This window comes from Carassius gibelio, chromosome A15 (genome assembly GCF_023724105.1).
Source record: "Carassius gibelio isolate Cgi1373 ecotype wild population from Czech Republic chromosome A15, carGib1.2-hapl.c, whole genome shotgun sequence".
NCBI lineage: Eukaryota > Metazoa > Chordata > Actinopteri > Cypriniformes > Cyprinidae > Carassius > Carassius gibelio.
This window is the reverse complement of record NC_068385.1, coordinates 14,379,651-14,403,974: the sequence shown is the minus strand read 5'-3', so window position 1 is coordinate 14,403,974 and position 24,324 is coordinate 14,379,651. Positions and strand designations below refer to the sequence as shown.

Here is a 24,324-nt window from a genome sequence, read left to right as displayed (position 1 = left end):
CATCATGTGAATTGATGAACTGAAGAGTTTCCTGACTACATCTCAGAAAAAACGCACCCCAAAAGGATCATAAATGTTGCCCAGATGACTTATGGACTATATATACATATCTTCTGAAGTGATATGTCAGCATCTTATGCAGAACAAACTGTAATTTTTTTGTTGATATTCAAGTCACCCAACCATGTTTGATTTAACAGCTCAGCTTAAATAAATAAATCCATACATAAAGTTAATGTTGTGTGTGTGTGTGTGTGTCTGTGTATATAATATCTTATTGATTTTACTTGGTTCTCGCCATGACAGTAGCTTTAGAATCTGACATGGCATTAAAGAAAAAACTATGAAACAACCTGATCGTTCATTTGTTTATTCAACAGGAATACACAGTTTGCTCTTTCCAACCCGAAGCTTTCCACCAAGACAGAGTCTCTTAATGGCAGCGTTCCCAACCACAGCGGTCCTTGGAGAGACATTGCTGAAATGGAGGAACTATTCTCCAACACCACAGGCACAAGTAAGCATTTCACCGCTGCAAAAAGAACCTACTGTTTTAATTACATTGCTGATGATTATGTATGGAGTACACAATCTTTGTTTACTTTAATCTGCACTGCTATCAGAAGAATATGCATCATTCACGTCTTCAATTCAGAAGCCCAGGCCTAAGAAGAAATCTCAAAAGGATGTCCTTGCGAGACGTGAAGTGTTGAACCCAGGGAGGAAGAACCCACATGGTTAATAAATTATTGATTGGAGTAATTAAAGCAGCTCTTCTGTAAAAATGGAGTGTATAGATGATCATTCACACTTTTGATTTGTGTGTTTCTGCAGACCTGCCTCCTTCACCTGAGCCCCCTCTTGTATCAGAGGACCCACTCAAGCACCTGACAGACACATTGGACAACGGAGGGACCAGGACGCCCCCACAGCACAGAGAGAGAAGATCAGACCGCAGAGCAGCCGCACAGTGGAGCACGGAAGGTCAGACTTCAGCTAGAAGTGATTGCAAGGATCACTATTGTTACTAAAATCAGCCGCAAAACACATCAGCAATAACTTAGCAATGCAATAAAATATGGCATGTCATTTTTAAAATAAAAAATGGTAAAACTCCTAAAAATGGCCAGCATTATGTAAATATTAAATGTAAAATGTATTTTTATAAAACAGTGGTTGTATATAGATTATGAAATCTAAATCTAAATGTGTGATCTAAAATGAACTATTTAAACCTAAATGTTAAATCAAAATGCAAATGTTAAATCTTAAATATAAAAATAAATATAAAGTTTACATGTATATCTAAAATGTAAATTTTTTGTGTGTAAAGACAATACTTAAAATATATCTTATATTATAAATATATATTACATTATAAAGCTTAAATAAAAATGTTGTACATAAAATTTAAACAGATGTTAAATCTAATAGTAAATATAAAATATGATAAAATAAAAATAAAATATCGCTTAGAAGAACGGTGTAGAAACTGCCTGGCAACCACTAACAGTATAACCCACAGTGCCATGCACGGGCAGACAGCATCTCATAATCTTTATAAAAATGTAAAAGTATATAGTTCTGTGTAGCATGTTTGGTTCTCACTCTATATTTAACCGTTTTGACTGTTTCACTGCACAGATGAAGATTTAATCCAGTATTTGAAAGCAAACCTCCTGTGCAGCGGTCAGATGTCCAGCCACTGTTCCCTCTCCAGAAGCTCTGCCTCTCACTCCTCCACAGCCTCACGTTCCTTGAGGGCAGGAAGGAGGAGAAATGAGGTTAGATGAGTTTGTGTGGGACTGTGTATCTTGTCTGGTCACACATGGTCTGAATAAGTTCATTAGTCGCTCGCTCGACACGTGTGGGGCCTTGGAGCACTGCAGTAAATTAGCAATCGATGAGCTCCAGGACACTCCGCGTGCAGAGCTGGAAGCTCACTAAATGAATCAGGCAAATGATTGCATTTACACTTTTTTAAAGAACGGTGTTGTCTTATGTGGTCTCCATGGTATTGATATTCCACAGAATTTTTAAAAAATACAACTAATTATGTTTGTTGGTTAGAGCTAGGTAGAACATTACTGCATGTTACAGCTTTAATGTGCCAGAACTAGATTGCTTGGCAACAAAATTATAATTTATGTAATTTTGGTCTTGTTTATTTGCAGAACGTGATATGAGGAGAGAAAGTTGTCCTGTTGTTCACCACTCTACATGCAACATACGCCATGCAGTGTATATGCCTTTGCGCTCTGGTCCTTCACCTGTTTTTTTGTTCATCATTTTTGTTAAAATGTTGTTTTTTTTTATGATCCATTTTTGTCTTACCTCTGTATGTATAGATTTTTTTACAATATTTTTGTGTCTGGAAAAAGCCGTGCTATTTTATTATTATTTATTCGTTTTAAAAGAAGATCAAATGTAAAAAAAAAATGAATGTATATGGCGCATACAGTACTTGTATGCCTCAATGTCTACATGTAATAAAAAGGTGTTTTAACATTTTTGTGAAAAATATAACCGATATTATCAGGCACAGTCTATGTGAACAAACCATCCAATGATACATTAGTAAGCCTATAGAATACCAAATGTTTGTTGTTGTAAAAACTAGGACTATTCTGTACTCATCCAAAGCGTTTTCTTTTCTCCTGGAGAGTGATTCACACCATTTCAGACTGTTTTCCAATAATGCATCAATCATTTGCAGTTTTACATGTTCAGGTTGAATAAAAAAAACACAATAAAACTCATGTTCTAAGACTTGTATTACAGTATTGTTACTGATATGGATTTCTTTGTATATTATTTTGTCAATAACTGTGCACTTGGGTTCAGAATTCATCAAAATGTAACACATAATTCTCATTAGTGTCCATGTTTGAGTTTTCATGAAAGGTTTCACGACAAAGAATTCACTGAATCACTGAATCTACCCAATGCAGAGAGCCTCAGCTGACCATCTATTACAAGTTACCATTACAAACGCCTACATCTTTTATTTAGATGCCAATTTTTACAAGCCACTGACTGAATTCCTCTCTACATACATTTTATTTACTCCCTGAAATGGCTTTACTTAATCTAAACACTGAAAGACTGTTATATTGGTGGTGCAGTTGCCAAAATATAGCTTTAAGGATGAAACATATTTGCGTGTAAACAGCATCCACGCAAAAGCATCAACACAGCTGTCCAAAGCAGAAATGTGAATTTTCATTCGCTTAGAAACAAGCAATGAAATCTGTTTTTAGTCTGTTTTAGCATATTAACTATGGCCTAGTTAAAGTACGGAGGTTCAAGTCAAGCCATGTGAACCAAAGGTGAATGCGAGTGTCCCACATGGGACCTTATCTCGAGATCATTTAGAAATTTGAATAAACACATTCTGACCTCTAAACATTTCTCAACGCTTCTGAATCTGACCCCACTCACCTCGTGCCTTCTAGACACATTTGAAATCACACGAAGTAGGCAAACAAGCACAGGCTTAATTAACTCACTGTGGGCCCCTCTGGGTTCAAACGAGAAAGGAACATTTGAAAATGTCTGCTAGTGTGGACGGGCCTTTGCTGGGATACGTGTGGGTAGTGCGGGGTGCTTCAGTTAAGTATGGGTCAGTGAGTGCATCGTCCTGTCCTCACACCCATTTCATATAGAGTCATGTGTGTTAAAACAGATTTTTTGATGATTTCTCAAAGCGCATCCCAGTTGGTTCTTTGGGATGGCATTAATGCAGCACTCAGGATTGATGAAGGCAGTCCATGGAATACTATATAGCTGTAATAGCTATATATATAACTATTATAGGAGGAGGCTTTAAATGGAGGCCGTTGTTGTAAAATTGGTTTAATATCGATTAATTTTTTTTTTTCAACATGTGACTGTTAAACTAGTTTCAGCTCTTAAAGTTGGAAGTAGCAACAAATCTTTTATTTTAAATTGACATGCATCCAAGTTAAATGGACAAACTAATTTAAGGCAGGGTTCTTGCATCACTTTATGAAGATAATTCATAATACAGTAATGTTAGACTGCTTTTTTCAGCTCTTGCTTCCAATTAAAGTTGTGATAAAAAGTAGGAAGCAAGCACTTTTCTACTTTTAATCAAATGTAATATATATATATAAAAAAGAGTACTTACATTTTCACTGGAGGGTCTCTGTACTTTACTTCATCCGCACTGTTTATGAGTGCAGTGGATTAAGGATTTATATTGTAATTTTCAATCTACACTGACAAACTGAACCAGAGAGGCTGGTTGGCTCTAACTGTCCTGACTTCCCGTTTCAATTAATGTGGATTAACTGAGCCACAGCAAGGCCTGTGTTGGATCTTTGTCTAATGAGGAGAAATGACTGACAGAACGCATTATTTCACTCATTTGTAAGTATGGGAAAATGTGCTCTAGAATGTGTAATGAACTTGCATCACTTTATGAGATGCAAATAACTGTTGCTTTTGATTTGCATCTGAAAATACAGTTCTAATCACAAGAAGGTCTGTATTGATAGACAAGTAAAATCTGTTTCTGATTATGCCAAAACTGAAAGCTGTATATATATATATATATATATATATATATATATATATATATATACACGCACACGCACACACACACACACACAAACAATGTAACAATGTTGTAATAAAAAAAAATATAATAATTTTATTTAACAATGTTATAATTTCTATTATCTATTGTACTAAAAACAAAATAAGTTATTAAAATATTATCTGTAAAACGTAGATGTACTGTGTTAACCGGAGGAGAAATGGTTTCAGTGAATTCAAATATATACCGGGAGTGCTTTTCACAGTAATTATTATTTTTTTAACCAGAATAAATAACTTTGAAAATAGCTCCAAAAACTCTTAACAATGTGGAGGAGCGATTAAAAATAAGAAACCATGAGAATATGTCTTCAACTAGTGGTAGATTGATGGTTTTGTAGCCTACCTTTGGCACACACATGACTAGTCAAGATCAGAGGTGACCGAGATCAAACCAGATGGTCAGGACACAGCAACAAGTCTCACACTCCAGACCTCAATGTCCGTTATTATGAATAGCCGTGATAGCCATGATCATGAAATAGAGAGGTTGAGGAGAAACATCCCATCTTGATCAGGCTGGGAGAACAGTTAAACAATCCAGGCTGGTTGAAGTCATTTTTCAACAGGTATATTTCAGAAGTCTTGTAAAATTGAGGCTTTATTCCTTATTAGCACTACTTGCGTATTTAGTGTTTGAGCTCATGTTTGCATTCTAGATAAAGCTCTGGGAGAAGATTGGAAGCTCAACTGCTTGAAGCCATTGTTTCAGTTGTAAAGTGGATTTAGACGAGCACAAATTTAATTAGCCAATTAGCTAGCCAGCAGCACAGATCCACAGTGATGTTTAGCTTAATGAATCTGCCACACTGCGTTGTTTGCCATGTTTCCCTCAGCACTCTGAAATAAACTGTATGTCCCAAAATGAGCTTTCAGTACCTCAGAAGCCATTCAGACAGACACAGGAGGATTACAGAGACTGTGATCATTTAGCCATCGTTGCGTCATTCCAAAATCAACGCCTGAGACTCAAAGGATGATGTCACGATGCATTACTTGCTGCGCTGAGGACATCTGTCTTGTACAGTTTCACCCCGGGATCAGAGAAAATGAAGCTTGTATAATTGAGGAGTGAGTTAATACTGCATCACAAACTCTTCAATTATACAAGCTCAGTTTTCTCTCTTGTACCCCATCAATCTGGTTTTTGTGTCCACAAATCATTCATTAAAAAGCCTTTTCTTTTAAGCTGTCATATTCTTTTAAGATATACAAATTAAGATTTGGAAGAGACCTAATAACCATCCATTCCATTTCAAGCCAGATATACAAAAAATACCTCATATACCCAAAGTCATTTCCCCCTATTAATTTATTATAATAAGTATGAATTAATTATTATATTAATTACATTTTAATTATTTTTGAATCATTTGTTGAGATATTATAATGATATCTTGCTGACATACAAAGCATTGCATTTAAAAACACCAGATGCAACACAGGAAAGGAAAGGCAATATCTGCTTTCATGGGACAAAATTACATCATGGTAATTCTTCATGAAACAGAGCAGAATGCAGAACAGCAACTCTGGGGTGCTCATGTGCATCTTCTTATCAAGCGCATATAAAAAAAATAAAAAAAATAATAACAAAATAAAAAAACTTAATGGCAAAATAGATTTTGTGAAAATGCCCTTTTTCAAGACAAGAAGCTTGAAACTTTTTTTTTTATTTTTTTATTACTGATGTATTTTATGTCGTAGAATACTTAACTGAGCTGGTGTAGCCACAGACCTTACTGCGTGCATTTAAATAAAAATAAAAAATAAAAAACATTGACTGGGACGGTGGAACCGGAAGTTCTAAAATGTGAACAAGTTGCCAGGCTTTGACCAACAAATATAGGCTATGTCGTCTGTAGAACTATTAACAATTTAACCAGTATGCTTTATAAATACGGTGTGGGCGGCAGTGGAACTTAGCCCATAACATTTGCATACCTGACTGAGCCTAGACATGTCTGATATTGCAGAACAGAAGATAATACAGAAGTGTCCCTTACAGAGACACTATGAGGAGAATGTCGGTATGGTGGGTGAGTATTTAGAGAATAACAAGCACTACTATCACTTACCAGAGCAGACAGAAACCTCACACATATCAACACAGCTCGGATATCCTCTTATTCCCTCTGCCACTTGGCCGTGGACGTACATAGCAAGAATTAAAAGTACTGTGGTCTCCCTATTTAACCCATTTTCGGTAAAACGTCACCCTCTGCTGGTTGTAAAATGTACACATCCAATAGAAACTAGAAACCTTTTAACCCCAAAAGCTGCTTTTGGATGTAATAGCTCCTCTTTGTCATATGGCTCTCTAATCCTGTTACAAACACAAAGATAAACACAACCAAACCTTCACCTTCTCTCCTGGAAAATGTCTTAATCATTCGAGTGTAAACGGCACATTTACTAAGTTCCAACTGCTATTATGTTCGATGTCCTGCAGAGGATTGATGTTTTATTAGTTCCTGTGTGGGCAGATGAGCTCTATTTTTATCTGTTCATCACATTTAATGTGAGGGCTCTAGGTGGCATCTAATGTCTAAGTGGACATGGAGCTTTCAGGGGAGACACAAAGCTCACTTCATGGATCCTTAACCTTTTGGGAGACAGTTTCATAATCCACTAACAAGAAGCTCTTAAAAGAAAGGCCAAGCAGTAGAAATGTAGTAGAGTGAATGGATAAATTATAACTGTTTTGTATTTTTTAAATCATATATTTTATATATTCTTGCTGTAAAATAAATAAAAAAGTATATCAATTGTGGTAATATGTCCTTTAATTAACAAAAAGAATATATATATATATATATATATATGAAAAGCTTACATTATAAATGTTTTTTACAATTTCCTGAAAAAAAAAGCTTGTCATTTTGCTGCCTGCCAACTTTTCTATATGATGTTTCTATATTGTCAACTAAAAGTACTTTGTCATCAGTATTAGTGAAACTACTGCTAAATAGTTTTGTATTTTCAGCAGATTCTCTTGCACTCATGTGACCTCTCTGATTGGCTGCTTGTTTGACAGCTCTATTGTTCATCTCCGCTCTCCATCCAGCTCCTGTGCACCCACAAAAAATAACAGCCAATAGCTCATGGAAATCTGCCTGCTTTGGCATAATTGAGCTTCACACTAATCAGTCTGATCAAAATTTGGGGGAAAAAAGAGGTAGGTTTTTTATCAATATTGTATGTCGATTTCTTGTTGTGACTTGAGTTTTTAAATCCCTTCACACTTTACAAAAGATTATTTTAGGCCATCAATCACATTAGTCTAGTAGCAGCGCAGCTGATGTGATGGGGTTTAAATGCTGTCCATTTGTGTGTAAGTAGTGTTTCACAAACTCACTTTGTTTATACAAGAAGAAAATAAGACATTTAAAATCATTCATTAAAAAATTATTTAGCTATAACAAACAATTGTACAGATTTAATAAGTAATAATAAATGAAAAATTAAAAACTTAAACTATGATTAAAATGAGATCTGAACATTTTAAAATAAAAGATCAAAATAAATAATGATTAACTATAATTAAATTCATTATAATTCAAGTTAATAAATGCATACTTGCTTCCATTTGTAAATCTAAAATTAAAGTATGTTTTTAAACTGTTTAAATGTGTTTGAAAAATACCTTGAATTAATTTTAGTATTGACTCAATTTTGTCAGTGTGTCTGTAGGTGCAAGATGTACAGCTTTATGGGAGGTGGATTGTTTTGTGCAGGAGTGGGAAATATACTCCTGGTGATCTCCACTGCCACCGATTACTGGATGCAGTACCGCCAGTCCAGCAGTTACATGCATCAGGGCCTGTGGCGCTACTGTGTACCTGGAAAATGCATGACATACACAGACAGCATTGGTGAGACATCACATCATGGACATTAAATATATTCACTGGAATATTGTACCAAGTAAAAAAAAATCACAACTAATCTCTGGTTCCATTTGAACAGCATATTGGGATGCCACCCGTGCCTTCATGATCCTGGCCATCTTAGCTTGTTTCTTTGGCATCATCATCGGCGTCATGGCTTTCATCAATTACTCCTCCTTTAGCGGTTTTGACAAAACCTTTGCTGCAGGAATTCTCTATTTCATTTCATGTAAGAGTGTATATACTTCAAATGCTAAAAATTACTAAGTTTCATTATATCTAAACTGACAGTATGTGAAGTCACTGTTGCTTACCTGAGGTGGATTTTGTGGTTGTACCTTCCAGGCTTCTTTGTGCTGCTGGCTATGGCTGTCTACACTGGGATGACGGTCAACTACTATGGAAAACGTTATGGGAACTGGCGGTTCTCGTGGTCGTACATAATGGGTTGGGTTTCTGTGGTGCTCACTTTCTTTTCAGGTACATTTGATGTTAACATAAATATTCGGCAAACATAAGGTCAATGAAACCAAATGTAGTTGCTTACTATGGAAAAAAAAAATGTGTATAGAAGTGCAAGTGTAGCCTATAACAGTTGCCCAAAGATATTAATTGTAAGTCTTCTTTTTTACAAACTAAGTTAGGTGTCAATCGTATTTTTGGGATACTCCGCAACACCCCACAGCATTTAACCTGAGATATAAAAAAAAAAAATAATAATCCAACAAAATGTAAATGTTAGATCATGCCAACATGGTCAGCATCTTTCAGCAATGAATAAAGTTGTTGCTAACGTAGTGGTTAACATCCCTTGCCTTTCTCTTGCAGGGATCTTCTATATGTGTGCTTACCGGATGTATGAACCAAGAGGCCCCATGTCACGCTGATTCTTCTCATCTTCGATCTGCTATTTGATCCATTCAGTCTGAATGTGAACCATCATGTCATCCCTGATCCCTTTATTTCAGTTATCGTTTATTTTAAAATCACACAACACAAACTAATAAATGACTAAACTAATTCCGTACATTAATTTAGTTTGTGCATTTCTTAAACAAACTAATTTACACATGATGGGCAGATCAGGTTGGTTCCAAAATATTATATATATAGACATATATATATATATATATATAGGTTTATAAAAGAAAAAGAAAACTTTTAGAAAAGCTTGCTATTTTTAATGTCATTATAATATATAGATAACTATGACATTTTTTCACGATTCTTGATAAATAGAAAGTTGAAAAGATTTTTAAATAGATATTTTGTAACTATATGCAGTATTTTGTCTTTACTGTCACTATTGATCAATTTAATCTTGCTGAATAAAATAGTTTTTAATTTCAAGTTCTTACTGAGCCAAACTTTTGAACAGTTGAGTATTTAATCAGTTTACACCGCAACAACAGTACAAGGTCAACTTTACTTTTAAGGAAGAACCAAGAACACGAAGCATTCACTTTGTGAACAGCAAATACTTTATTGTCAGTGTTCAACACAGCAGAATGTGATGCTTTATATGTGAATGTGAAGTTTAACACGAAAACAAAAACATGCTGCTCAAAACAGCTTCAAAGCGAACTGGTAATTAATGCTCAAATGAGTTACATGTCAACCCACAATTGGTCCGAAATTGAACTTTGAGAAACATGCAAAAGAGAAAGCATACTTATACGTACTAAGGTGCTCCAAAACAACGCAGCAAGGTGCTTTAAACAGTGAGAAACTTTCTCAGAATGATTTAATCAACTTCTTCAATGGTTGGTCCTGAGGATCCACCTCCACCAGGGGCACCTCCAGCTCCTGGGAAGCCTCCAGGCATTCCTTCTGGCATCCCACCAGTGCTCTGGTACAGTTTGGTGATGATAGGGTTGCACACCTTCTCTAGTTCCTTCTGCTGATGCTCAAACTCATCCTTCTCAGCTGTCTGTACCGAAATGACAAGTAGAGCTGAGTGCAACAGATGCATTAATATGACTAGACATCTCAGACACAAAAGTTGAGAACCATACCTGGTTTTTGTCCAGCCAGCTTATCACCTCATTGCACTTGTCAAGGATCTTCTGCTTGTCCTCATCACTAATCTTGCCCTTGAGTTTCTCATCTTCAACTGTGGACTTCATGTTGAAGGCATACGACTCAAGGCCGTTCTTAGCAGAAACCTTTTCTCTTTGGACATCATCCTCAGCCTTGTACTTCTCAGCTTCCTGGACCATGCGCTCAATGTCCTCTTTGCTTAGACGTCCTGGAAAATTTGTAAAGCATTGATTAGGATTTGGGTTTAAATGGTAAAATCAGGAGCTCAAGAGTTATGTTACCTTTGTCATTGGTGATGGTGATCTTGTTCTCCTTGCCAGTGCTCTTATCTACGGCGGACACATTCATGATGCCATTGGCATCGATGTCAAAGGTTACTTCAATCTGGGGGACGCCACGCGGAGCAGGAGGGATACCTGTCAGCTCGAACTTTCCCAGCAAGTTATTGTCCTTAGTCATGGCTCTTTCGCCCTCATACACCTAGAAGAATGCAATAACTGTGAAACTTTGCCATGGACAAAGACCAAAAAACGTCACACAGGTCATCTTCTCACCTGAATGAGGACACCAGGCTGGTTGTCGGAGTAGGTGGTGAAGGTCTGTGTTTGTTTGGTTGGGATGGTAGTGTTACGTTTGATCAGGATGGTCATAACGCCACCAGCAGTCTCAATTCCCAAGGACAAAGGAGTAACATCCAGAAGCAACAGGTCTTGGACATTCTCAGACTTGTCTCCAGATAAAATGGCTGCCTGGACAGCTATATAAAGGAAAAATGTCTCTAATAGGACATTCAGGGAAGAAAAGGACAATCAAAATGATGTCCATTTTGATTACCTGCTCCATATGCGACAGCCTCATCGGGATTGATGCTCTTGTTCAGTTCCTTCCCATTGAAGAAATCCTGAAGGAGCTTTTGGATCTTTGGGATACGGGTGGATCCTCCAACAAGGACAATGTCATGAACCTGAGTCTTGTCGAGTTTAGCATCACGAAGGGATTTCTCAACCGGATCCAATGTGCCACGGAAGAGATCGGCATTGAGCTCTTCAAAACGAGCCCTTGTGATTGAGGTGTAGAAATCGATTCCCTCATAAAGGGAGTCGATTTCAATGCTGGCCTGAGTGCTGGAGGACAAAGTGCGTTTCGCCCTCTCGCATGCTGTGCGCAGCCGACGGACGGCCCTCTTGTTGTCACTGATGTCCTTTTTGTACTTGCGCTTGAACTCTGATATGAAATGGTTGACCATGCGATTGTCAAAGTCTTCTCCACCAAGGTGAGTGTCTCCAGCTGTAGACTTGACCTCAAAAATGCCATCCTCAATGGTAAGGATGGACACATCAAAAGTGCCACCACCAAGATCGAAGATCAGGACGTTTCTCTCAGAACCAACCTGGTACCAGACAAATAAATCAGTTGTGTTCAACTATTATTGCTCTAATATTGTTGTATAGTAAAAGTAAAAATCTTACTTTCTTGTCCAGGCCATAGGCAATGGCAGCAGCAGTTGGCTCATTGATAATTCGTAGAACATTGAGGCCAGAGATAGTCCCAGCATCCTTCGTGGCCTGGCGCTGAGAGTCATTGAAGTAAGCAGGAACCGTAACAACTGCATTCGTGATGGTCTGTGAACACAGATTCATATCTTTCATGAAGTGTAACATGAAGTTGATTTTCTTTTTTTACTGAAATCATCCTCTGAATCAGAAGACACTTTCCAAACAAATGTTTAGGGTGGGTGCATGGATCCAATTCTATTTCAAGCATCCCGAGTTATTTTTACTGTTAAAGAGCTGGATTCTCATGCTTAACATGGCCAAAGTTTAAAAAAGTATTTTTGTGGCAAATTCACTCCTTTCCAGGTTCATATAAGTTTCGGAAAATGTATTTTCTAGTTTCCTTCATGACGCCTTGAAGGGCAGAACTCCTTGTATAGGCACTTCTCCCGGAAGAGAGTGTGCACACAGCAAATAGAGCGAGAGAGCACACCCATCATTTTATAAACAAGGCCCTTTTCGATGCTGGATATTCAGATTGTTTGATACTGAGAGACAAAGTTGTCCCACCCTTTAGAAAAAGACGTTTATTCAAGTGTGCTATTAGTGTTCTACTTTTCAATGAAAACAAAATAGAAAAGTATACTTTTAGTAAAGAAAACTTATGAGTATACTTGCAGTATAAAACTAATAAACTAGAAGTTTGCAGAGACTATATTTCACTGTTTACTAAAAATGCTATAAGTATTTTATGCGTAAACTATCAGTATACCTATAAGTTCACTTTTAGTATGGTTACAGTACAAACTAAAAACATAGATGTAAATTAGCTGTATACTTAGTTTACTACCATTATACTAAAAGTATATTTAAAAGTACACTTCTGTTTAGTAGAATGTGGGCCAAATTAGTCCCAAGAAGTATTGAAATAGTACACTTACAAGTATACTACTACAACACTGATATTGGTGAACCGCATAACATTTTTGTTGTGTTTCGTTGGCAATCGGCGCAAGTGTATATATTGTAAACATCACAAACGTGGTCACAAGTCTTCAGCTCCACCCAAGGCATGCCTCCTGGAGCTTGGCTGTTTTTGGAGAGAATCATAAAGCTGTATCTTTCTTTTACAAATCTGATAAAAGTAAAGATTCTTCGGAGATATGAAGGATGCAATATAGCTACTGTAACACACACAGAAACTATGTCCCCTTTAAGATGTGTTATTCAAACAGGCCTTTTTCATGCTCTTATCTGTCACTGTCAGTGTTGACAGGTTGAATGTGTCAACATCTTCAGACCTACAGCAACAATGGGTAGGTTTTCAACATCATTAAAACAAATACAGGCATTGTTTTTGACAGAAACCTACTTTTCCAAGGTATGCCTCAGCAATTTCCTTCATCTTTGTAAGCACCATGGAAGAAATCTCCTCTGGGTAAAATGTCTTAGTCTCCCCTTTGTATTCTACTTGAACTTTGGGGCGTGAGCTATCATTTATAACAGTGAACGGCCAATGCTTCATGTCTGACTGCACAACAGAGTCGTCAAACCTCCGTCCGATGAGCCTTTTTGCGTCTAGAGAAACAAATATGGCAACAAATTCAGAAAACATGCAACTTAAGTTTAACAACACTTGTAAAAACAGTAATGTTAACACTGGGACGCAGATATAATTCTTGATAATACCAAAAAATAAATAAACTGACAACTGTTTGTAAATGTCCCAAATTTATACTGTTTTATAATTTTTTTAACAATCTTGACATTAAAAAAATGCATAAAGATGCTTACCAAAGACTGTATTAGTGGGGTTCATTGCTACTTGATTTTTGGCAGCATCTCCAATCAGCCTCTCGGTGTCTGTGAATGCTACATAACTTGGAGTGGTCCTGTTACCCTGGTCATTGGCAATGATTTCAACTTTGCCATGCTGAAAGACCCCCACACAGGAGTAGGTGGTCCCCAGATCAATGCCAACTGCTGGTCCCTTGGACATGGTTTCTGCTGGCAACAAAAATACATCATTTAAGATGGTTAAGATTCATGATTGAACATATTTTTTACATTCAACCCAGGCCTTCAAAATAAGGAATTATATATTTGTTGTATATCCTCTCCAAAGCTCAATTCTTTATTTACTCAAAAGCTTTTTTGGCACACTAGACATCAGATGATCCTGTGGTCTACATGGACCACAGGGCGGATCAGCTGCCACTGTGTTAAAAGATGCTACTTCAAACAGAGCTGAGGAAAGCAGCTTTTATCATTACTTCACTTTCATTAGGGATAATATGTTTATAAATCACTATTTAACCATTCTTTAAAAAAAGTCATCATTTACTCATGCAATTTCAATCCTATATGACTAATTTTCTACTGTGGAAAAACCAAAGATAGACAGACTCAACTGTCACTTTAATTTCCTTTTGAGTAACGTAAAACGACATATTATACATTTTGGGTGAACTATCCCTTTAAGATAATTGACTGTCTCTGATGGGAAAGTTAGGTTCGGTTTCCCATCGTTTGCTCCAAACTATTATGCAACATTTGTCATTTCCGTAAGCATTCCTGAATTGGAAAGAATAGGAGTGTCTTATTCTGGAATCATCTGCCGCTAGAACGTTCTATAAACCTTAATCAAACGCGCGCACAACACTCCGAGAAACGTGGCGTGAACGTTCTAGAGAATTCCATATCATTTCTGGTTTAGAATGCAGATCGAACGCAGAAAAAGGTATTCAAATAATATTTAGCCATTGCTAGTAAAATGACATTTTTGTTGTTATGGTTATTTCCTCGCTCGCGTTGGTTGTTAGCGGTACGCAGCTTCAGTCACCATAGCCATCTCTTTATGATCTACGGAATAACGAAAGTCATAATTTTGGAACAACACTGAGGCTGAATAAATGATGACAGAATTTTGAGTGCAACGTAAAGTTGCTAAACTATCAAGCAAGCCTGAACAGCATCACACTCAACGCATAGTGGTATATGTCTCAGTATTGCAATATTACCAACTGTGCAATCAGTCTTTTTATAACTATAGAAAAAAAACCTAAACTCTTGAACTTTCGATGCATAATAACAAAAGTCATCATAACTCTCACCAGAAACGCTGTAAGTCTGTCAGTATGTGGTGTCGCAGCTCGAGACGCGCGCGGTGTCTGCAGCAGAACCGTGCTGTAGTGCTTTAAGACTCTTCCTGAGAACAGTCCAGAACAAGAAATGGCGCAGCAGCCAATCACATCGCGCGGCCGCTAAAGCGCCCACAGATGGAGAGCGCCTGCAGGATTCAGCCTGTTACACAGCAGAATGTTCCTAAAAGGAGAAAAATATCGATCTATACAGTTCTTGAACACTCCCTGGTAATTTACACCGTTAGGGTGACCATACATCATCTTTTTTCCCGGTGTCCTGTCGATTTGGGCAACCCTGTCAGATTTTGCTACCTCCAGTAACAAAGTGGTAGAAGCCTAGTAACGTTAGCCTACAATTCGACAACGAAAAACGCGACTTATAACGTTATAGTTATGGTTTATTAACGTCCAAACCAACTACAACCCTCTTTTACAGTAATACAGTAAGTTAATTATGTGTGATTCGCGATTGTAGCTAGAAGGGATACAGCTACAGGAAACCAACAACAACAAAAAAATAAATTCTACGTATTAGATTGTTTTTTAAGTCTACACCTACCCAACCTTAAACTTATCTATCTATCTATCTATCTATCTATCTATCTATCTATCTATCTATCTATCTATCTATCTATCTATCTATCTATCTATCTATCTATGTCTGTCTGTCTGTCTGTCTGTCTATCTATCTCTGTCTGTCTGTCTGTCTGTCTGTCTGTCTATCTATCTATCTCTGTCTGTCTATCTCTGTCTGTCTATCTATCTATCTATCTATCTATCTATCTATCTATCTATCTATCTATCTATCTATCTATCTATCTATCTATCTATCTATCTATCTATCTATCTATCTCTGTCTTTCTGTCTGTCTGTCTATCTATCTCTGTCTGTCTGTCTGCCTGCCTGTCTGTCTGTCTGTCTGTCTGTCTGTCTATCTCTGTCAGTCTGTCTGTCTGTCTGTCTGTCTGTCTGTATGTCTGTCTGTCTGTCTGTCTGTCTGTCTGTCTGTCTGTCTGTCTGTCTGTCTATCTATCTATCTATCTATCTATCTATCTCTGTCTGTCTGTGTGTCTGTCTGTCTGCCTGTCTGTCTGTCTGTCTGTCTATCTATCTATCTATCTATCTATCTATCTATCTATCTATCTATCTATTTATCTATCTATCTCTGTCTGTCTGTGTGTCTGTCTGTCTGCCTGTCTATCTATCTATCTATCTATCTATCTATCTATCTATCTATCTATCTATCTATCTATCTATCTATCTATCTATCTATCTATCTATTTATCTATCTATCTCTGTCTGTCTGTGTGTCTGTCTGTCTGCCTGTCTGTCTATCTCTGCCTGCATTACACTGCATTATTGCTGCACTATAAATCTGCCACATCAACAAATAGCCGCAAGGTGGCACAGTCATGAAAAAACCCATTCATCAGAGAACTGTCACAATTGTCAATAGTGTACAAGATTTCAGTAAGACAATCAGCCCAGTACAACAGTACAGCGACAGTAGAAACTAAATGTGTAAAAGTTGACAGGTATTGTATGGAGGGTGTGATGTGTTGAGCCTTAACAGAAAGCACAGCAGAAGCTGATCACACCCTTGAGCACCAGACAAAGCAAAGTGGTTGGTAATTTCAAATCCTCTGTTATGTGATATTTTCAACAAAAGTGAGATCATTCAGAAAACAGAGGAATGTAATTGTAGAGTTTCATTCACAATAGCTTTTTGTACCTGACCTGGATAAAGCTAAAGGGCAGGCATATAATCATGAACCTGTCATAATAACAAAGTAAAGTTTGAAATGACCATAAACTACATTCACAGTTCTCACAGGTTAATTAATAATTAGTTTTCCACTATAGCTGAAAAACTCAATATTTAGGCTAATGTTTATTAAGAAATATGAACTAAAAATAAGAATTTATTAAGAAATGTCATGCTAATTGTTGAATACCAAAAGCGGCATACATGTGACAATTTTATAGAAACTCTTTGAGAATCATGATGGCTCTGTCTTACAAGAGGGATCCCCTTCCAGCACACCAAGCCTTTTGTGTATGTACAGTGTATTTGATTTGACCTGTATTGGAATGGTGCTTGGTTTCATCGAGGGAATGCCCTGTGGTTGCAGTTCTCACAAGGCAACAGCGGGTACCTTTGTGTCGAAATAAGTGTTTAACTCTGAATTAAGTAGTAGAGTTAGTGCTAATATTCATAAAAAGAAATTCTATCTCTAAAATCCCTTATTAAGTGACCAAAACCAGAAGTTTGGTATAGTAAGTAACTGATTATATGTATTGATCTGATTATGTAATGAATTTCCAAAAAATAAGTACTTGTAATTAGATTAAATTATACATTTTAAAATACTCTTAATTTGACCACTGTTACTTTTTTATGGATTACATAATTGCATTTTATTCACAGAAATAAATTATTCATAACTTATTGATTCTCCCTAATTCTTATTTTCAGTCTTTTAAGTTTTCCTTTCTAATATAGCCTAATTATATACATTCAGAAAATCTTCAATTTTTTGAGACATTCACACAAAGGTCAGTCACTAGTCAGGTGAACAGAAAATGGAAAGGCCACAGCATTTGGCCACTGGGTTTACAAAAATCATTTCAGTTTTAAGAAGTGTTTTCTCAACATGTCAACATTGCATCAGCTACTGATGAACACTCAATTATCTCTCAGTAGGTTATTTAAACATCTATTACTATGTCTTTGGAAAGCTTTGTCTTTTGAAACATTAAAATGCACAAACCCTGCTAAATGATGTAACTATATAACACAGGGATTCCCAAAATGTTATTTGTGTGTGTGTGTGTCAACCGAACCTCTTTCACCTAATAAGTACCCCAGATATTTTAAAATAAATATTGTAATTATTAAGTACACATTTGCATGCCAAATGTATTTTTTTAATTTTTGTTATTTTTTTTATATTTTAATCATAATTTTTTTTTTTTACAGTTTCCTCATGAACCCCAGTTTGGGATACCTTGGCCTAACGTAATGTTTAATGCACTTAATGTTGTTAATAACAATAAATCTATATAAATCTATATTTTTTATATGGTACACGATTCAATATGGTACACGATTATTCATTTTAAATCAATCCTTCTTTTAATCTAAAAGTAATTAAAAAGTAGTGTTGATCATAATACCTAAAATGTAATGTCATGGATTACGTTACTAACTACAATTTCTGTCATGTAATCTGGAATCAGTATTGGAATACCATTTTAATGTAATTTACCCAGCTCTGCATGAATATAGATATATATTTGTTATACTATACATCTGAAAATCTTTTATATCAAATCTGTTATGTTTCTTTTGTATCAAAATCTCTTCTTATATCAAATCTATCTTATACCCTTATCACATTTTTTTAAGGAATCGTTCACCCAAAAATGAAAATTTCATTAATTACTCTTCCTGTCATTCCAAACCTGTATGACTTTATTTATTCTGTGGGAGCACAAAAGATATATTTATATAATGTTGTAATAAAACCAATTTGTAATAATAGAAAAAATAATTCTGTAAACAAAATGTCTATTCAAATGAAACTAAATTATGATTATTTATTTTATTATGAATAAGTATTCTAATTTAGAACCTCAAAACACAAATACATTTGTAAAAAGGATACATTCTACATGTTTAAGGAGATCATTGTCTAAATATAAAATCGTACAATGGTATTGTAAACTTGTATTATTGAACCGTTGATTTGTTTGACCTGACTGAATAGGATGAATTGAAATCTTAAGCCCTAATCAGGACAGAGTCCTGACACACTTTTATTTCCATGTGCCGGTTTCAGGTGTGGTTCTGTGACCTATCTGTTCAATCAACAATATTGATGACAGAACAGTTCTGTAAACTTAATTACCCTGAATAGATATCAGTGGACAGATCGCTGGAGAGGCTCGTGTTGCCCTGTCTTTTGTCATGTTTTCTCTCACACCCATCTCATCTGTATAAATACTGAATCTGCAAGAAAGGAAGGAGAAGTTACTCATCAAGAGTTTGCCGATTCAAAAGGTAATGCTTCTTTTATTCTCTAAAATGATTTAGATGACATTACAAATGTTTGCTTCTTTATAATACTTTTTTGACCATTTTTTTAAGTATTTAAGTGTACTCATATTAATAAGTAAATTAATAAGATATTAATTTATTTTGTTGGTTTGTCTTCTTTAGTTGTTTCAGGATGATCAGACTAGTCCAGCTGTTGTGTCTTGCTGGCCTTCTTCTACAGTGTGAAGGTCAGGGTCTCCAAACATGCCTCACTCACCCCACGTACAGACCGGCAGGTTAGTGCTCACACGCTACATTCACGATTCACTGCGAAGATCAGTCTCTTAATCACATTTGTCTTATTTTCCAGTAAAATTGATCCAAACGTTGTGAGAAAATGATACATTTACTTGAGAAGCAAGTGTTTCAGAGCATATATTTTGTTATTTGTAACTTATAGTTATGTTTACATGGCAAAAAGAGAGAGGGAGAGAGAGAGAGAGAGAGAGAAAAGAAATTAAAAAAAGTCAGCTAGTGAAGTAAATAAAAAATAAAGTTAGATTGGGACAAATTCTCATTGTTCTTAAATTTTCCTAAATTTTCTTACAAAATTATCATTGAAAATTTAGTTTCTCAAATACATGCATCTTGTTTAAATTATATTTTGACATTTTTACTAGAAAAAGATTCAAATGTTTTTGCCGAAAACAAATACAAAAATATCAGGAGCACCTTGAGTAACCGAATATTTATATATCTTTCAGATAACGCTGATATAACAGTGGTGTGTGGAACCAATTCCATGTTTTTAAAAGTTCTCATCTGTCCAATGTATTTCGGGGGATACAACGAATCACTAATGGCACTCAATGCTAAGTTTAACGTCCCATCCTGCTATGGAGTAGCGGACTGGACTGTCAATCCTCCCGTCTTGCTGTTTAACTTCTCAATCTCTCAGGAGGCGCTCACCCTCTGTGGCAACAATATGAACGTAAGAGCTTTTCACTTTAATGCAATCAACTTTGAAACATTTAATCCTACAGATCTCAATAATGGATTTGTTTGGCATGTTTGTTGGTTAGATTACAAGTCAAGTGGGATCAGGAGTCTTCTCAGACTTCTCCCAAATCCAGTCCGTAAATGTGTCCGGATTAATCAATTCCTGGGATCCCAGCACCAGCACCATCACGTACAGGCAACAGCTGATGTACCAGTTTTCATGTCTGTATCCACTGCAGTATTTAGTCAACAACACTGAGCTCAGCGTGTGAGTAGAAATCCCAAGAATCAGTTTCTCGGTTGAGCTTTCTGTACTTTTGTGATAAAGTGTCTCTTTGTGCCAAAAGGTCAGGAGTGAGTCTAGCGATAAAAGACAACAATGGCACATTCGTCAGTACTCTAAGCATGGGTCTTTTCAGTGTAAGGATCTTTTCATGAAATCACACTTGCTCAATAAATCAGTGAATACAACTTTCATGACATCCTGTCTTTATTTTGAACGTTTTTTAGACGCCCGACTATTCTACCAAACTCCAGATCCCAGTTACTGGGCTGCAGCTAAAGACTCGCATATATGTGCAGGTCAAGGCAACAAATCTGACAAACAAGTAAGAAATCTCTCTAGTGTTATTTTAGTATTGTTTATTTACAGTTTTTCAGTTTGCAATTTAAGTTCAGTTATGTGCTTGTGTCCGTTTTTGTTTTATAGTACTTCAATTGAACTCGATTTATTTTTATATAAGCTTTAGTTAGCCATTTAGTCAAACGTAAAGGTTTCATCCAGTATTTATATTCGATTTTTCATTCAGGATTATTTCGAGCAACGTTTATTTCAATATAACGATAACACAAATCATCAAATCTAATTGTCTGTCTTTTTGTGTATTGCAAGGTTCAATGTGTTGCTGGACCGTTGTTATGCCACGACAAGCCCATATCCGGCCCCCAGCACCTCTTACGATCTTTTTGTTGGGTGAGTCATTAAAGCGGACTAAAAGAGAGTAGTTGAGAAGACACTTTAATCCTCTTGTGAGAATCCCATCTTTTTGTTGTTTATAGGTGTATGCGTGACGCCCAGACAAAGATTGATTGGAATGGGATGTCTCAGGTAGCTCAGTTCTCCTTCGAGGCCTTCCGCTTTGTGGAACACAAAAACCTGTCCATCTCCACTTTCTACCTGCATTGTGCTACCCGACTCTGTGAGAACTCCACTTGCTCCTCCTTGCTTCCGGTAACTAATCGTGCTCATCTGATGACATAATTTAAATAATCAATATGTTTACTTCATTTGAGATTTGTTTTAGTTCGGCTCAACTAAGGTGGTTTTGGTTATCTGCCGATTTCATCAGACCTTTTCTGTGTCTGTTTTTGTAGAGATGCGTTAGGAAAAGAGAAGCACCATCTCCAGAGTTCAACTCTACATCTGTGGTTGCCACTGTCTCCTCAGGACCGATCAGAACCCAAGTTGACAGTGGTATGAAGAATCATATAGTAGTTGTATAAAAATAACTGAAGTTACTGATTTCTACTGATTTCAAATTCTCATCGCTTCTCCCTCAGGTGTCCCTGTCAGCAGTAGACGTAAGAATGCACTCATTTTAATGAACTCGTGTAGAACCTTATCTAAATAGTTCTATTGATGTTCTTCTATTATGATGCGATTTTAATATTGATTTGTTTTATCTAGTAACCTCATCAGCATCCATCCCTCAGCTGACGTATGTTGGGATAACCACTGGCTTGCTGAGCTTATTTCTATTTAACTGGTTGTCTACATCAGGACCTGCACAGTGATCTACATCAGGATTCACTTGACTGAACACAACGTTTCTTAGAAGATATCTCACCTGTTACATAAATGTGAGAACATTTATCATGTGTCAGTTATTAGCACTTCTATTTTCCAATTTAATGAGGTAAATAGACTGTTGTCTTGTAATTTTTATTTTCTTTTTGTTCTAAGATTTTCCATGAGAACAAGAAAAAAAGAACCATATTCACTATGTAGTTTACATATTTTTTTGAAAAAGTCTATAATGCATGTAAAACTGCTTTGGGGCCTATGAATGTAACAATTTAACGTTTAAAGTTGAATAAAAATATTAGAAACTGTCTTTGTCCTCTGGGTTTTTCACTCAACCAGGTCATCACTGAATGTTAGGATTTAGGTTAGCAGCTTAAAAATTTTGCACAACAGTCCTCAAAAAAGTATTAAGTATTTTGGTATTTATCACAATATAAACATGCATTTGACTGACAGTGTACTCTATAAGTTTCCTTTCAACTTTTTGTATTTTTGTAATGTATGAATTCATTAAATAACACAATGAAAGTATGTATAAACTATATATTGGATTTACTAAATCAATAATCTACAATGGAGAAAATAGAATGTTCCCGAAACACGTCACCGTCTACGGAAGGAACAAAAAAATGTATGCATTGTTTTTCTGTCCCCCCAGACAAAACGCTGCACATTTCTTTGTGAAATTGAAATATGTCAAATAACAAATCTAAATTACATTTTAAAACAAATCCCAAATAAAATTAATAAATAATACAAATAAATACAAAAAGAAACCTCTTCATATAAACAAAATAAGGCTTTTCCTGTGCTTAACATACTAACCGATTTAAATCGTCACATGTGCTATTTTTGTCGATTTTCAACCGGCCCGGGGTAGCATCGTTACACCCCTTCAGATTTCTGAGCCACATGGATTTTAATTGCAGCTTCCAAAGCTCAAAAATAGCCGAATAATCTATTTTTATATTTGACAATCACAAAGATATTCATTTCACAATGTTAAGTTATTTTAATGAGAGTTTTTGAGAGTGCCTGAACTCTCTCTGACTAGACTGACTGATAATGTACATACATTTGATCATGTTCTTTGCTCTCTGTAAAATGAAAGTCTTCTAATTATAACTTACAATATTGTTTTATAATTCACATTAAATACAAAGTCAGTCATATCAAAAATATTTTGTGGCATGACACCCATATCTGGTAAGTAAAAAGACGTGTTTTTATGTGAAGCCTAGTTAATCGATTACACTTTTTAGTCTGCTTTGCCCGACCATATTTATTGATGATCAAATAACAATCTATAAAAGTGCAAAACGCGTTTACTTACACATGTATTTGAGAATCTAGATATTTCCTGATATAGTTAGCACGTTTGGAATTGTTTTGAATAAAAAAGGAAAAATAAATAAATAAAACATAAGTCTATCAGTTATACAGTGCTATCGTGGCTGCAGTGTCACATGACAAGCATGACCCGCCCACTATGTGCCTCCTGACCCCACTCACTCATTGACACTTCTGTTATGATCTCAGACAGTCGATATTTATCAAGGGCATCCAAATATTACATCAAACTTAGTAGTTAGGGTAAAACTTAGGGTAGCCCTATGTGCCACAGTGTACACATGTTCAGACACCTCTGCTTCTCTCTTCGGTCTCACCAGAGCTTTTGTTCTGTGAGCGTGACCTGGTCTCACTTCCTCCGTTCACCAGATTTCAATAGTGGTGCATTGTATTTAAATATATTGTCAGAATTGCATTGTCATGCAATACAAAGTCCAACACAGCACTGCTTCAATGAGTTTATTTGTTTCAAAATGTCTTAATTTAGCCTTTTATTTAAATGGATGAAGATAATGTTGTGTTTCTGAACTGTAGAAGCAGATGTTAAACAGCACTCTTTCCTCTAAGTGGTGCTAATGACCAGGAGTTTCATACAGTTCCAGACAAAGGTGCTCATCTCAATGGGACAGGGTAGCCACTATAAAATAACCATTTATTCTGACTAAAAAATGTTTCCTCTGTTATGACTGTTGATTCAGTGTGGTTAATCACAGTCATTTATATCTTTAGGCGATTGGCTTAAAAACAGTTGTATCCAGAATTGTTTCACTAACAAGGTAGCAGGTTCTTAAATTTCATTCTTCTGGAAAGTCCTGTGCTGCTTTCTTGGGTATGTTAATTTGGGTATTCTGTGCATGCAAAAGTGATTAAGTGTGGTAAAATTGGCCACCGTACAAATACCTTTGATATAGCTAGATAAAAAAAAAAAAAAAAAAAAACTTTCAGC

The 24,324-nt window shown here is 36.1% G+C and overlaps 3 protein-coding genes, 1 long non-coding RNA gene and 1 pseudogene across 9 annotated transcripts in view; 3 read left to right on the top strand and 2 right to left on the bottom strand.

Moving 5' to 3' along the window:
- Nucleotides 1-2,775, top strand: part of LOC128029284 (roundabout homolog 2-like) — a 55,875-nt gene extending 53,100 nt beyond the window's left edge. For 2 of the 4 annotated variants that reach the window (XM_052616977.1, XM_052616975.1), the window contains exons 23-27: nt 381-517; nt 624-737; nt 835-984; nt 1,645-1,784; nt 2,175-2,775. In XM_052616977.1, the coding sequence (XP_052472937.1) occupies nt 381-517; nt 624-737; nt 835-984; nt 1,645-1,784; nt 2,175-2,186 (553 nt within the window). In that variant the 3' untranslated portion in view covers nt 2,187-2,775. The remainder of the gene's footprint in view (nt 1-380; nt 518-623; nt 738-834; nt 985-1,644; nt 1,785-2,174) is intronic. The other 2 variants (XM_052616976.1, XM_052616978.1) reach the window with 2 other exon arrangements.
- LOC128029289 (uncharacterized) lies at nt 386-6,833 on the bottom strand. Its single transcript, XR_008187328.1, has 3 exons — nt 6,699-6,833; nt 1,677-1,756; nt 386-532 (listed from the first exon to the last, which is right to left on the bottom strand). It is a non-coding gene; the product is annotated as an uncharacterized LOC128029289 (long non-coding RNA).
- Nucleotides 6,445-9,648, top strand: lim2.3 (lens intrinsic membrane protein 2.3). Of its 3 annotated transcripts, none has more exons than XM_052616982.1 (6): nt 6,445-6,659; nt 7,688-7,798; nt 8,358-8,495; nt 8,590-8,739; nt 8,856-8,990; nt 9,339-9,648. In XM_052616982.1, the coding sequence occupies exons 1-6, from the start codon at nt 6,581-6,583 to the stop codon at nt 9,395-9,397; spliced, it is 672 nt and encodes a 223-aa protein (XP_052472942.1). In that variant the 5' UTR covers nt 6,445-6,580; the 3' UTR covers nt 9,398-9,648. The 3 variants fall into 3 exon arrangements, with proteins under 3 accessions (XP_052472942.1, XP_052472941.1, XP_052472943.1); XM_052616981.1 differs by having other exon boundaries at nt 7,658-7,798; XM_052616983.1 differs by having other exon boundaries at nt 6,633-6,659; nt 8,303-8,495; nt 9,339-9,642.
- A 320-nt stretch (nt 9,649-9,968) lies between these two features.
- LOC128029286 (heat shock cognate 71 kDa protein-like) lies at nt 9,969-15,289 on the bottom strand (annotated as a pseudogene).
- si:dkey-4p15.5 (zona pellucida-like domain-containing protein 1) lies at nt 14,386-22,336 on the top strand. Its single transcript, XM_052616979.1, has 12 exons — nt 14,386-14,783; nt 19,210-19,249; nt 19,409-19,521; nt 19,990-20,216; nt 20,308-20,492; nt 20,572-20,644; nt 20,735-20,832; nt 21,117-21,197; nt 21,284-21,455; nt 21,599-21,698; nt 21,785-21,805; nt 21,912-22,336. The coding sequence occupies exons 3-12, from the start codon at nt 19,419-19,421 to the stop codon at nt 22,016-22,018; spliced, it is 1,167 nt and encodes a 388-aa protein (XP_052472939.1). The 5' UTR covers nt 14,386-14,783; nt 19,210-19,249; nt 19,409-19,418; the 3' UTR covers nt 22,019-22,336.
- The last annotated feature ends 1,988 nt before the right edge of the window (nt 22,337-24,324 follow it).